The 15,687-nt window shown below is 43.2% G+C and overlaps 1 protein-coding gene across 1 annotated transcript in view; it reads right to left on the minus strand.

Moving 5' to 3' along the window:
- Positions 1-1,082: 1,082 nt before the first annotated feature.
- Positions 1,083-15,687, minus strand: part of COL14A1 (collagen type XIV alpha 1 chain) — a gene marked incomplete at both ends in the record, with an annotated part of 121,080 nt that continues 106,475 nt past the window's right edge. Inside the window, 6 exons of the mRNA XM_080339632.1 lie at positions 1,083-1,408; positions 2,994-3,149; positions 4,071-4,148; positions 13,527-13,715; positions 14,197-14,263; positions 15,258-15,293. Of these exons, the coding sequence (XP_080195758.1) occupies positions 1,083-1,408; positions 2,994-3,149; positions 4,071-4,148; positions 13,527-13,715; positions 14,197-14,263; positions 15,258-15,293 (852 nt within the window). The remainder of the gene's footprint in view (positions 1,409-2,993; positions 3,150-4,070; positions 4,149-13,526; positions 13,716-14,196; positions 14,264-15,257; positions 15,294-15,687) is intronic.

Consider the following 15,687-nt stretch of genomic DNA (forward strand, 5'->3'; position numbering starts at 1 on the left):
CAAGCAGAAAGAAGGTCCTTGGATTATAGGGCTGAATTAAAAGTGCTCTGTGTCTAAGTCTTTAAATCCTCTTTTGATGCTTAGTCTCCCCTGTGCTGTTCAGAACTGTTCACAAGTCACTTTACCATTTACCTGGTTTAGTTTAACATCACCAAGTGCTTGCAGCTGGGCTGGGTTTTTCTCATCCTCTCATCATCAGCTGATCTGAGCTGGTCCTGGGACTGGGGCACGTCAATATACAACATCTGCAATCCACAGGTGGTGCAACCACCTCCCTCTCTTGGGTCCTCTCTCCACTTGTCCATGTATAATTTTAAAAATCAGGCTAAATATTGTTTATAGGAAGTGTCTATATAATTGAAAACAGTTGCCTAAAAGCGTTGAAAAATCAAAATGCATTTTCTTCTCTTTACATTCTGTCCCCTGTAGATCTATACAATTGTTCTAAGGTAAAAATCAATCAAATACAGAATTACCATATAAAAGCTTGCCAGTTTTATTTGCATACAAGACAGAAATGAAAGAGGTTCACAATAAATTATCAGTATGCTCCCACAGAAAATTCTTGTGTATTTATATCATGTGGGTTAAACAAAAATATTCTGTTAACATAAGACTTCTTTGCAAAAGGGTAATAGGTGGGTTCAAGGAAACCTGATTACACATTGTTCTCCGGTGAATGTAGTTGGGTTAACTCAGTAAAGCGATTCATCCAAAACCAACAGAACATAATCAACTGGAAACACATGGGTAACAAAACATTAACTTTTCCGAAGGGTTCTACATACACCAACTAGCAGATGCATTTTTTTTTAGATACAGTTGGAATAGTGCACGGAACAGAACTCCAGAGAAAGATCTACCAGGTGACCTTTCATCATCATCATCATCTAGCACCAACCCACTAACATACTAAGTTTCTGGCATGCAAGATAATTACCATGATTTGTTGTGTCAACTGGCCATGTACACTTTTTTCTCCTTTAATACAAGAGCCTGTAAACATCTTCTGGGACAGGTTCAGCATCTGGACAAAAGGCCACACAGAGATGCACGTAAAATATTTCCCTTTTTTAAACAGTTCACCGAGAGGGTTTTTTTCCATTCGCCCTGTCGTGCGCTGGAGTCTTGAGGCTCCGCTTGGCGATCCTCCTCGTGAAGCGACTGATTCCCGGGGATCTCAGCTCAGCGGCTTCCATCTCTTCTCGAACAGGAGTGAACTCTGGTTGAGCGATATGAGGTGATGGGTAGGAGGACTGGGAGTACGGGGCCGGTAAGGGGTAGGACCCGTGAACCACGTACGGCTCTTGCTCACCATCATACATGTCCTCGGGGTCATAGATTTGGTAGGAGTTATGTGGCAACTGCACTACGGGGATGTCTTGATCGGTTGGCTCACCGTATCCACCTTAACCCACCACCACCAAGAGTATTCATACGGTTAACACAGGAGGAGGGGGGCAGAAAATTAAAGCACTCATTAGGAAATTGACATTTCATATATAGATACATTTATATATAATGTGTGAGTATATATATATATATATAATCTTTAAATACACATCTTTTATTCACACAAAGGAACAGTGGAAAGATTTAACAAAATTAATAAGCTGGAGCGATTGGAAACCCACCAACAGACAGCCAAGTTAGTTGGAAACCACCACTAGAATTTGTCAAATGGCCAGTTGTAATCCTGCGCTTACACACTGCGCCACCTGCCTGCTTTAGCTTATCCCAATTACGGTCTAAAATACGTGATTAACAGGCAAAATGGGTCAGGCGAGACTTTTTGAGCGTGGCAAGGCAGCTAAGTGCATGTCCAGCAGCGAGTGAGTTCATTAGTGGTAGTCAGTGTCGTTGATGGAAAGCACAGAGCAGTTCAGCATCCACCTCTGACCTTCCTGACCCAGCCTGGGCCTCTCACCTTCGGGACTGGTAGCCATTGTAAGGGATGGGGCCTTCAAACAGGAATCCAACAGCGGGGAGGGGAAGGGAGGAGGAAAGGACAGGAAGAGACGACAACAAAAACATTCAGGTGAGTAAAACATACAAATCAGCTCCGGGGTAGATTAAACCGTAAACATCAAACAAATACGTCTCATGTGTAACATCTGTAGTAACCAGTGGTTCACTAATAAATTTCAATTTTAGGTTGGGGGACATGATTTTTGGCGATTGTGTTAACTTCCTCCCGTGGCCTCTCCGTGCTACGAGACGGGAAAGTAGGATACAGAGAAGACGTAGAAAGAATCGTTTTCTCCAGGTTGCTTCGCTGGTTAATGACAGACACGTGCATCCCTGTGTCAGGTCACTCGACCAGGGGTTTAGTAAGGGTCATGCTCTCATGCCATTCCAAGGCACACGGGAGGGGAACCCGAGCGAAAAAACATTTGGAAAACTACAAATGTAAAAACTCAGCTGTCACACACATTAGAGGCAGGGGTTCAACACACAGACGTGGAGATGGAGCAGGGTCCTAACTACACAAACACATAAAGGACAAAAACCCACTACGTGGGATCAGTTTTACAGGCCACAAGAGACGGGAGATTCCCCTTGGTCACCAGCCTGGGGTCACCTTCTCCTCACGCTGCAGTCCCATCAAATACAGCACCACCGGACACACACATTTTTAGGGACCTACCAAGGGAGGTTTAGGTTGGACATTAGGAAAAGGTTCTTCACCCAGAGGGTGCTGGACACTGGAACAGGCTCTCCAGGGAGGTGTCACGGCCCCAAGCCTGACAGTGTTCAAGGAGAGACTGGACAACGCCCTTAGACACATGGGGTGAAGTGTGGGGTTGCCATATGCAGGGACAGGAGTTGGACTCGATGATCCTGGTGGGTCCTTTCCAACTCAGGACATTCTATGATTCTACCACGTTTTAGTGCAAGGTTCACCGGTAGCCTCCATCTCACTTTGGCTGTTGGAAAATGCCCCCCCGACCCCGCGATCGGCTCCCCCTACTCACCTCCCGTGCTGTACTCACCTCCCATGCCGTACCCCGCACAGGAGGACGGGTCGCAGTAGCCGGGCGGGCCAGAGGGACCCTGGGAGCCCGGGGGACCTGTGTGACCAGCGGGACCTCGCGGGCCTGGAGATCCTGGTGGCCCTGGGCTGCCAGTTCGACTTTCTCCCGGAGGTCCTGCGAGACGAAACGCCTGAGTTGTGTCTTTCATAGAATCACAGAATAGTTTGGGTTGGAAGGGACCTTCAAAGGTCATCTATTCCAACCCCGTTCATGAAAGCAGGGAGCTGAGGCCACCTCTTCTCCAGGGCTGGAAAACATGGCCGTGTGTGCTACCAACACCTCCAGGAGACAGCAGAGGGGGGAGCTGGTCGGCGTGAGCTGAGGGAAGGGCTGAAGCTTTCCTTGGCAAGGAAGACCAAGCAGCAGGCAGAGAGCAGGAACCCACTCCTGACGAGCCCCCTCTCTGGCCACTGCTTCATCTGCCTTGCCAGAGACAGCGTTTAGCCAGGAATTTATACCAGGCAAATGTTTCATCAAGTGTCAGATGTTCAGAAGGGCAGTTTCCCGGGCAGGACAGCTCTGTGTTCACCCCCTCTGGGTGATGCTGCACCCCGGCACCTGTGCTCCCATGGCCAGGACACCCCAGGGAAGGCAATCCCATTTTACACCCGTTTCAACAGGACCTGGATCTCAGCCTCTATGCTTTTTCAGGAGCTAGATCTAAATCCCTGTGATTAACGTGCCCAGTTATTCTACATTTTTCTGTCGAGTCACAGTTAGGTATCGCCTTAAGTCAATGAGAAAACAAATGCAATTAATCCAGATTAATTTTTTCCCCTTTCAGACTCCATCTCTGAAAATAATAATTAAAATATTTTTTAAAAAAAGGTTTATCACAGGGAAAAGGAAAATACTTGTGTGACTGGTGACACCATCACAATGTTATATTACAGAGTAAGAACATTATGACAGCTCAGGTGCCTAAACCACCAACTCTTCTGCTGCTTAAGGCTCAGAAGCAGAGAATGGAGCCCTGTGGCTTTCCACATGGGTCGGAATGGCCTAACCCAGGCACCTCAAACACCACAACTTTACCTGTAGATCCCGGTGGGCCTCGGGGTCCTTGTGTTCCAACACCTGGGTTGCCTTTCTCTCCTTTCTCGCCTGGTAAACCTAAGGAAACAGTACTCATCAGAGTCACATTTTGAACCAAACTGCATGCAGTGTTTTTGTTATTTAACGAGGATTATAGCTCCATATGCTATTTTTCATCTAGAAACAGATGGCAGAGAAAGAAAGAGGTAAAAAAAAAGAATTATTTGGTTCTTTTTCCCTCCCTTCCCCGACAGCTTCTCAAGGGAAACATGGCATTCCTGGGGTCTTAAACATTCCTGCTGCCGCGGTGGTTTCACCGAGGTGGTATGCAGAGGCATCGGCCAGTTTCCAGGCTGTGCTTCCTGCTGGAAAGCTGCCTCTGGACTATACCAGGGTACAATCATCCTAAGTCAGAAGAATCCTCAAAGCCTCACAAAGCTGCCTATAAATTACTCTGTGGCCCAGAAAAGTCAAATTTTTAATGCAACAGCCAATTTTTCTTCCAACATTCACCCACTGAAGAGTGGTTCAGCATAAGATGGTTCTACACACAAATGGAGAGAGTTACGGTGGGTTATTGCAGAGTCTTGCTAGAAGGCAAGAAAGGAGTTTCAGCACAGTCAAAATCTGTCCCCTCAAACAAAGCCCAGCCTAAGAGTTTCCTGATCACAAAACCGATGCACAGCTGTTGGGTTGTGCTCCTGCACTTCCTCTTGGTTCTCAATTTATATTGTTGGGTCTGATCCATGAAGATCACAGATCTAGTAATCCAGAAGGCATCACCTTCTTCCAGCTTTCCACCTCTGTCTGCACTGCCACTGTGGCACCCTATAAAAACACTTTCTATACACAGCGATCACAATAAACGGTGCCGAACTAGAGTAGGTGTCAAAACTACAAATTCCAGACCCTGAGTTTCCACTGGCAACTTGGAAACTCTCATAAAGTCTGTGTTTGATTTGGATGGTTCAAAAACACCAAATCCAGGCTGGTTTGTGGGACCTTCCTCCCATTTTTCAGACCTCCCAGCTCTCGTAATTGCCCTCACCCCTTCAGAGCTTTTGCACTTTCAGAGTCAAAGCCAATATAGAGCACATCCATAAAAACAAAGTAGAAAGAAAACAGCTGCTGCCCTTGATGGAGCAATATCTACAGTTTCAACTGACTGGCCACCAGTAACTCCATACTGAGCACAGCGCTTTTAACCAAAGCATGATGTGCTCTTTCTCTTACCTCCAGAAAGCTTTTTTGCCACTCTCCTGGCATAGTATTTTTTGTTTCCCTTTTGTACTTTATATTTCCTTTGATTGCACAAGTTTAGGGCTCTTTTTTTTTTTTTCTTCCCCAATTTCTTTTGGTGATCAATTATTTTCTCATCAAGAAATTATACAACCACAGCCACTTCCACAACATTTCCCATTAGGGTGTTGCCAAAGCTTTCCAAGCATTTCTAGTAACACTGTGTTTAACAGGAGAGACTTGGCCACCAAGAGAAGAAATACCATGGCCAAAATACATTAGCAGGAAGTGTCAGAAGAGAGCAGGTGTGATAATCTGGGTGATGTTTATATCAGTATTTTGCAAACAGCAGGTGTCTTCTTACTTCTCCTTCCAGAGGACACTGGGCAAGACAGAACAAGGCCTTGTACCCCTCATCCCTGAATTTATGGATAACGCAATATTTATATAATTACTACTAAAAGTGAAATCTTTCTGTTTGGTTGTCCTGACCCTTTAGTCATTTGATGACAACAATGGTGCATCAGTTCCTTCTAACATTCCTCCCTGTTGATGTCAGCACATGTTAGCAGTGTTACTAGATGTGCCTTTGACCAGTATAGGAATACAAGTGCAGGGTGTACCCCAGAATGTGCTCTCACCTGGAGACTCCAGCTCATGCCTCTAAAACCTGTTGATTTGATTACCAGAATTCTTCACTTGCTGAATCACCCCCCTTAGCTTATTGGCAAATTCTTGCTTGTATCACGAGCATAAGCTTGTTATCCCATGACTGACACACTGACTTATTGATCACAATTATATTCAAGGACATTAAATTATTCTGAAGGATCCCTAGGTTCTGCTTTGCTGGTTTAATACTCTCACCTGTGCTTACTATGACATTCGAAGCAAAGCAAGTACCTCTTCCACTGTTTAAAATCTCTGGTGAAATTCTCAAAACGATCTGCAACCACAAGTCTCAAGACCTACAGAGCTGCCACGAAGCCAGCTTTTCAAAGGGCATTTGGGCTTGGCAACAGAGTGGAGCCACATCTGATGTGCACCACTCAGTTAAGCGCTGACACTCAGTCTGGAGCACCTGAAGAGAGCCAGGCATTTGGGGCAGGTTACAGAACCTGGAGTGCTAGAAGGGTCACAATTAAATAAAAAAGTGCAGATAGCAGCACAAAGTGGCTCTGCCATGCTGAGACCCACCTCTTCTGTCCCACGGGCAGGCTCTGCAGATTTTTAGATGATGGCATACAGCTGAAATCCAGAAATCCTGGATGTTTAAGTTTAGACAACCTTGATGAGGTGGCCCAGATACACGATTCTATGTTCTCCCCCTACTCAGTGGTTCAGGCTACCACCTCAGGATAGAATAACAGCATCATTTAGTTTGGAAAAGACATTGAAGATCATCAGGTCCAACCACTAACCTAACACTGCCAAGTCCACCAATAAACCATGTCCCTAAGCACCACATCTATACATCTTTTAAACACCTCCAGGGATGGTGACTCCAATACTTTCCTGGGCAGCCTGTTCCAATGCCTGACAACCCTTTCCGTGAATATTTTTTTCCTAATATCTAATCTGAACGTCCCCTGACACAGCATGAGGCCATTTCCTCTTGTCCTATCACTTGTTATGCCCTCCATGCTACAACCTCCTTTCAAGTAGTTGTAGACAGCGATAAGGTCTCCCCTCAGCCTCCTTTTCTCCAGGCTGAACAGCCCCAGTTCCCTCAGCTGCTTCACATGAAACTCATACTCCAGACCCTTCATCAGCTTCATTGCCCTTCTCTGCACTCTCTCCAGCACCTCAATGTCTTTCCTGTACTGAGAGGCCCAAAACTGAACACAGGTTTCAAGGTGCATCCTCACCAGTGCTGAGTACAAGGATGTGTTGGGCCAAAAAGATCAAGAAGGGCTCTCTAGCCTAACTGCTCAAAAATTTATCAGGAAGAGGCAGGCCTCGTTTCAGACCTTATTCCAAGATCTAATATCCAACACACAGAGGAATATATTCATCAAACTGGACCACAAGACCTTCTTCCCAGCGGTGGTAGTAGGTAGGAAAGGAACGCAGCTTCAAGCTGCCTGAAGTTAGATTGCCTGCTCTAACCTTTAACCACTGGAGAAAGGCTGGAGAGGAATTAGCACCTCCATCATTTCTATCAAGACTCCTTCACACCTAATCTTCTTACTTTCTGTCTTGCTTGTAAACCACTGCTTTCTCTTACAACTGAATTAGTTCCTACCAGCCGTTTGCTGGTAGATAATAAGCAGCCCCCAGCCAAACTACAAGTACAGTAAAAGCAACGTGACCAGGATTTTAAAGCTGTAGCCTTGAGACTGTTTTAAACTTCCAGATTATAAAGTGTCCAAAAGGTAAGTTTCAGGAATTTAGTATCCATAGCCTTGGTAGCCCTAGCTCCTAAATCTCACTGAAGGTCAATGGGTCTTTAAGTGTTCAAACTCCAGCATCTGGAAATTTGCTGGCATCTTTTCTTCTGGGATTCTTAGCAATGCAATATGTGGGATTCCTGTTCTCAGAGACTGCCTTCCAAAACTGAGTCTGAACCTCCTGGTTGCAGTGCAGGGTTTGGTTAGCAGAGACTGCAGTTTCGGTCAGAAGTGCTATCCAGAACCTTTGATGAATGACTGCATTGCACAGGGTATGTAGGGAGCAGTCCTACATGGCAGATATATGCTCTAACCTACATTTATATTCCTGAGGGAAGCTGCCAAAAATCCATGTCATCTGTGATCAACAACTGAATTCCATCCATTTTGAAGACAAATTGCTCAGGGAAACCTCTTGGCCTGCATTCCATGTACCTGAATTTTCCTTAGCCCTGGCTTGCTTCAAACAACTCTGTTGAGTTCTCTACTTCTGTTGCAGACCTTCTCACAAGGTAAATGTATCTAAATTGCCTCTACATGTCCTGTAAACAAACATTTGCCATTTGCAAAAGGCAAAGTCTGTCCGTGTGCATTGCTTTGATCATAAGAAGACTGGTCCATGATGGACCACTGCTTATCCTACTGTACAACAACATTACATGGCGTCTTCAAAGGCAATTGCCCTGAAGTTTTCAAATCACAGCTTGCCATGTGCTCAATTATTATTCTTTACACACACAAGAACACACGCCCATACGTGATGTTCGCAGAATAAACTCCAGTAAGAAATGATAAATATGGAACAAATCTACTCAGTCTAAGAATAAAATGTTCATTCTGGAACAAGTTCTGAAGCTCTTGCGCAGGGCTAACCTTTGAAATCACATGGATATCAAGTTCCTAATGCAAACACACTGCAGGCCAAGACACAAGTCTGCTTCAGGTTTCTTTCAGTTTAATTTCCAGTAAAGTTTACCCAAGTGAAAGAAAACAAACACCGAAGCAGGGATACCCTACTCCTAAGGCAAAACTCACGAGTTAAAATCAAGCACTTAGTGGGCTTCCCTAATGGACTTTCCACCAAAGCTCTTTAATGAGAGTAACTTAACAGATTCCCAGACCTTTTGGTCATCGTTAATGGCTCCTCCTGTCAACCACAGAAAATTCAAAATTCACCCATTTCACTTTCTGTCAGGGTCACCTTTGCATTTCATTAGAGCACAACTGAGAGAAAGTCAAGGCATCGTTCTCCAAGTTGCCTCAATGGTTAATCGCTCTCAGGGATAAAAGTGTGCATCACATCTATCATTTGAGTTAGAGTGGCTTCAGATTCTAGTGTTTTCATACTTGTGCTCTGGACATACTTCAGCAACAACATCAAACTGTCTCTCCCCCTCCACACTAACCACTTTTTTATGTCTTGTCCCCATCCAAAATAAGCAATGGCTTGGGTTCAGCCCCATGGAGATCACAAGCAACTGAAATCAATTATTTCCAATGCTCTGCTAAAGATACCTCTGATAGCATCAGTTATTAAAAACAAAACCAAGATCACAAACACATTGTCTAGCAAAGAAAATCAAATGTCCATGGTTTGTGCACAAAAGGAAATCTTTGGTATTGCTTATCTATTTTTGTCTTTAACAGAATACCATCTTTTGAGGAGAACTGCATTTTGCAATTAAGAAAAATTAAACAGCTACCAAAAATGTCCTCTTTCAAAGATGTTCACTTGTAACCATACTGTATAATAACACAGGGTGATTGTTAGTTGACTCAACTGGCAAAAGTTCCACGTAATTCCATTGAAGTTTTTCCATGAGAGCTGTAAACATGTGGCTTTTGGTAAGAAATATTTAACTAACTCTTCCATATGAAGCCAGGAAGCAAATATAGATGAAGTTGTACTTGAGAATAGTGATTTTCCCAGTGACAGCTTAGGTATTTATTGTATTTTAATCACAACGGGATGGAGGGAGTAGCCATAAGCTTTGTGCATCACTTCAGGATACAGCATGAGAGCAGAAGTCCACCCAGCAGAAGAATAACTGCACTTTCACAGCATGTGAAATCTAGTGGTGCCTCGGCACAAGCTTTACTACCACTTTTACATTTTTCCTCGAAGTTGAGAAAACTACCCATATATTATAAAAATAATTGGAAAAAAATTCTGCAGTACTCCAACTACTTTCTCAGCACTGAGAAGCCAGACACTAGTTACTTAAGTCCCAGTTCATAAACATAGAAACAAAACAAAAGATGTTTGAACTAGCTGAAATAAAAATAGAAACCAGTGCTGTGAACTAGTTAAAATAAAAATAGAGATGAGTGCTGTGAATAATCAGTGTTTATTTACAGAAGTATGTAAGAGCAGAATTCTAGTATTTATCTGGGGTTATGTACTATAGAGAACTGATAACATAAGTGGCCTCCTTAATCTTTAAATCACCGGTTCAATTCAAATGGCTTGTTGGGGCACCAATAAAACACTCATATTGCTAGCAAATATTGAGATTGCCAGAGATGATTTTTTTTTCCACATCATTAAAAAAATACAAGTGATAAGACCCCACAGTGTACAGCTAAAGAATAATCAACTAGGAAAACTAAACAACAAATGCCTTAGTGCGATCCTAATCCATTCATTTGTGTCTACACTGGAACAAAAAATAGATCTGAGCTGGCAACAGCCACTGAGAACTGATTGTGTCAAGAGAATGATTTCTTCTTTCTCACGGAGGTGAGTCTTTCTTGGAAGGACCAGCTCAGTGTGTTACTAGTGAGAGGATACATCCAGGAATGGGACACCCTGGACCTAGAAGTTCAAGTGGAGGTTTTGAGCACAACTCCAGGACACAGTCCCAGTCCAAACCTCCTTCCAAAACATCTGCCTAATGTTTGGCAGAGTAACAAGGTCCACAAGGAGAAAGAAGCTCTTGGCCAAGCAAGTTAGCAGCGAGGTTCACTGATGTGAAGATCTCCCACTGCTGACATTTTCCAGTAAAGCTCTTCAGTGTATGATTGCCAACCAGTTCTACACGCTGCTTTGCAGAAGTTTCCTCCTCTCACAGGCTGGGATTGATGGGTGGTGGGCAGGAGGGGTGAGCGGGAGGAAACACCTTAGCGTGGTCCTGCTCTTTTGTCTTCTTTCTACCAGCACCTTGCCACTCAGTTCAGAGGCTCTAACAAGTTCTTGCAGCCATCTCAATAGTTTGAACTCTTAGGTTAAAAAAAACCACAACCCAACACTCTACAAGATAAACAAGAGGTATTTTTTTCCTTTTAGTGTCTATTGCTTTTCCTATGCTCTGTGGACACTGCTTCTCTGTTGCAGTGTATTTTCTGTATTGAAAGGTGGAAGCTGACTTTTTTCTAATCTGGCACTGCTTTTGAACACTAAATTGACTTCATATACAACCAAAATGCTGATGATATCAGCAAAAATAAACACATTGTTCATAAAGACTTTCAAGTGGCTGGCTGGAAGTCTTCAGGATAGGACTACACATGTGACTTGCTGAACAAGTTAAATACACACAATGTTCTGGAACAGAGCAAGGGATGGGGCCTGAGTCCATTTATCCTTCTCTCTGTAGTCACCAGAAACTCAAACCCCTGCCATCCAGAAGCAGGGTATTTTAGTCTGCTGTTTTACTGTATGATGTGTAATTAGGAATCAAGAGAGAACTGGGAATGCACAAGAAACTTCCAGGCAATCTCCATAAGCATAAGAAGCTGGTAAATATAATTTTTACTTATCATTAATGCATTTTGGGGTTAAGTTAGAGCGATTCCTTAGAAATGGATTCTGAAACATCCCAAGGGTCTGTACAACTCAAAAAGTATCTTTCTGCTGAATAATCTGCTACTATGTTAAGCACACATCAGTCTAAAATTTCAGTTGTTTCTGAAGAAATTAAATCCTTAAGGACTAATAAATTATTCTATATTCTTATCTACTTTCTGAATGAGCTTCTTCCTCATCCTTCCAGATTCTCTGCCAGGCTCCAGTTACATTAGCATACTAAAATCCGTTTTCACACCAAATAATCTAGCCAGTTATTTTGTCTTTAAGTTTACACATGGACTCTTGATTCTTAAACAATCTCATTTTAAGCTATAAATACTGTAAAACACTCCCAACATTTGGCATCACATTTTATGAAAATCTGCAGAGAGCTCTGGCTGACTGATTACAATCCTTGAAGTACGCTCGATAAGATCTTGCTCTCTACCAAGAATGAATCTCCCCACAAGCACTACCTGCCAAAATCAGTCCCTTCAACATCAGTTATCTATATAGATTGGAAAAGAGTAATATTTTTTCAATGTGTTTTTACCCTTTCTGTACTCGCTCTTTTACCAATGTTGATCCCCAGATATTAATAATATCAGCAGTGCATTAACCTACATCATGTTTCATTTAAATGACTGTATCTAATCACTCTGATTTCATACTAGTATAACATGCGGGTCTGGCCCTCAGCACAACAAATATGATGCAAAATACACGCTAAATGCTAAACAGGTTTCCCTTTTCGTAGCCTGGCATTTTGGTTCCTGCATTCCTGAAGTCCCAGTGAAATATCCTGTGTGCTTAAAAAGTCCCTGCCTGAGAAGCCATTTAAAATACACCAACATTACTATGGAAGCAACTGCCCTGAAATCTGCATTTAGTCTCTCCAGGTCACCATTTGCTTTGTCTTCTGATTTTCTTTCCTAGTTGCCTCATGCTCCCTCATTCCTCCTTCTTTCTGGTCTTTACTCAGCTGGAGCAGGCAGCAGCATGACTGAGAGGCCAGTACCCAAACCTTGCCTCTTTTTTCAAGAAGGCAATTGGAATTATAGTCTTGAGGAGAAGGAAGGACCCACAGACTCACAGGTTCACTCAAAGGCTTTCTTTTGAAAACAGTGCTTTAACTTTGGTCATCATAGCTACTGTGAACTGGAACCATTGAGCTCCTGAACCGAACAGGCTTCATAGCAGTTCATTAACAGCAACACCAATTCACCGCTCTTGAATATCACATTTGCCTCTTGGGTTTTTGGTCAGTTCCTCTTGTGATGCTCTTCAAAGCACTTTCACAATCATAGATCTACTCAGTCCTGCCTCTGTGAGGTTAGTGCTACTCCGGTACACCGAAGATTGCCAGGGTTGCACAGAGACAGAGTAAATCAAAATATGGAGTTTGTTTCTTTCTTAGACAATACTGGTGGACGAAAGGGGAAAGGGATCTAGCCTACACGTAAGAATATAGAAGAGAATGATTGCAAATGAAGAGTTAATTGTATTACTTCTCTCTGACTTCATAATTTCCTCTCCTTGATCCTCTCAACCCCTCATAAACTAAGATTTTTTTTTCCCTCTTATTATCAACCTTGCTCCTTTCAAATGATCATAATTTAGAAATATTCAGACAGACATATTTCAAGTTTGGCATAAATGCTCAGTCTTTCCCCAACACGGACATACCAGTTTTGCAGCTGACTTTCTTCAAAAGCTCCTTTGCTTATACATTAGATTTCCAGATCACTTCAGAGACCTACTAAGATGAGAGCATGATGTGATGGGATGTGCCCAATAAGATGCCACCAGTCTTCAGCAATTGAGGCATTAAACCTCTGTCTGATGCTACCAAATCACACTCAGCAAAGCCTATATTACCTTCATGACAGAGTCTCCAGAGCTTTCGCTATGGTCTGTGTTGAGCTCACCAATCAATTAGTGAGAAGACGGTTGTTCTCACATTTAGACAGGAGACAAAAGCCATCAGAATGTAGCAGGAAAGGGAGATATATTTTTGTACATGTGAAGTATGAAGCCTACCTCTTTCTCCTGGTCTTCCCGGTTGCCCAGGGCTTCCTGGAAACCCTTGCATGCCTGGTGATCCTTGTTCACCCTGTGGCCCTGGAGCCCCTGGCCGACCTGGCTCACCAGGAGGTCCTGCGATGGTTCGTACTGAGACAGACTGGCTTGGAATCTGGTTCAGAATTGAGTTATATCTTGCCATATGACCTGTCAGGAAAAAAATATCCCCATTTTCAAGTTGTAGTGGAGAATCTGGTTTGAACAGAGCACTGGCAGGTCCTCAAGGCTGTGGTCTGTCATGCTTTGATAATATGAAGTTGTGTGCTTGTCAATGGGAAAACAGTGGTTTAGGCAGTACACAGAAAAGAGAGAGAACTATTGTGTATAATATTATTTCCTTGCTTTGATTTTTTTTTATGTCTATAAAAATTTAAAATTGTCACAGCTTCTGGGTACTATAATAGACTGGAAACAATTCAGACTTTTTTTTAGATGCCTGATGCTAATCAGCTCTAATTGGACATAAATCCATTTGAACATGAATTGAGTTGGAACATAAATCCTGACTGTCTAGCCTAAAATTAATTGATACCCTTGAATGCTCTGAGAAGCATCATATTTGTAAGCAACTGTGGCAGGAAAAGATCCATTCTAGAGATAGAAGCGTATGAACTATTGATGTACGTACCCTGGATGAGTTGTTCACATACTTGCCGAGCAACAGCACGCACCATGGCTTGGGACTGGAGATCACCCTGGATAATAACAGCAGCAGCATCAGAACACATTTCTTTGAATCATTTTTCTCTTGAAAATGCTTAGAGTAATGAAAGACATTCATTACCCCTGAGAGATTATACCCTCGCAGATGAGAAAAAAGCCAAAGAAGTTTTGGGATTTCCCTGTTTTCCATGAGTATTTTTAGCCAGCAAACAGAGGTCTGAGAAGACCTTCCCCTCTACTCTGCCCTGGTGAGACCCCATCTGGAATATTGTGTCCAGTTCTGGGCCCCTCAGTTCAAGAAGGACAAGGAACTGCTGGAGAGGGTCCAGCGTAGGGCAACCAAGATGATTAAGGGAGTGGAGCACCTCCCTTATGAGGAAAGGCTGAGGGAGCTGGGTCTCTTTAGTTTGGAGAAGAGGAGACTGAGGGGTGACCTTATTAATGTTTATAAATATATAAAAGATGAGTGCCATGAGGATGGAGCCAGGCTCTTCTCGTTGGCAAACAATGATAGGACAAGGGGCAATGGGATCAAGCTGGAACACAAGAGGTTCCACTTAAATTTGAGAAGAAACTTCTTCTCAGTAAGGGTGACAGAGCACTGGAACAGGCTGCCCAGGGGGGTTGTGGAGTCTCCTTCTCTGGAGACATTCAAGACCCACCTGGACATGTTCCTGTGCAACCTCACTTAGGCGTTCCTGCTCCAGCAGGGGGATTGGACTAGATGATCTTTTGAGGTCCCTTCCAATCCAGAACATACTGTGATACTGTGATACTGTAATGAGAGATTTGGGGACATGCCTAATGCCCCTTACTTCTCACCTTCAAAACATTAACGTAGCTATATATAAAACACTGTCTGGAAAAGAGAGAAAGTTTGCCTGATTGCACAGAGAAAACTATTGTGCCTGTAAACACAGGGAAACATAAACTGTTGGAGAAAGCTTTTTATCAGACAGAAAGCTTTTTATGAGACAGAAGGCCAGACCACAAAAAAAATGGTGGCTAACACAAACATAGACTTACCCGCTCACCCCTTTCACCCTTAGCTCCAGGAGGACCCTATGGAAAGATTCAATACAAAATGAATTATCATTTTTTTCTAGCTCAAGATTTTTAACCACAGTAAAAGGAGAAAAAACAATCAAAGAGCAAGGTTTCAGGAGGGTCTGTGACAATAATGAATATACCTTTTCCATTTCAGTACTCAAAATGTTCACCTTTGGCAACTACATGGAGACAATGACTTTCTCAGGGGTTTGTCATGTACTGAATACTCTTGTTTAAAATGGCAGCAAGGGCCGGCCACACGGCATTTCACCTGGCTGAAATGGGTCTAATTGTCACTGAAGAAGAGAAGGCTGGTGTGTGACAAAATATCGGTCTGAAATTTGCAGCATTTGCTGCACCAAGGCTCTGCACCCACTAGGAACAAGTTGTCTGGGGCAGTTACAGC

This window comes from Nesoenas mayeri (assembly GCF_963082525.1).
Source record: "Nesoenas mayeri genome assembly, chromosome: 2".
NCBI classification, from domain to species: Eukaryota; Metazoa; Chordata; class Aves; order Columbiformes; family Columbidae; genus Nesoenas; species Nesoenas mayeri.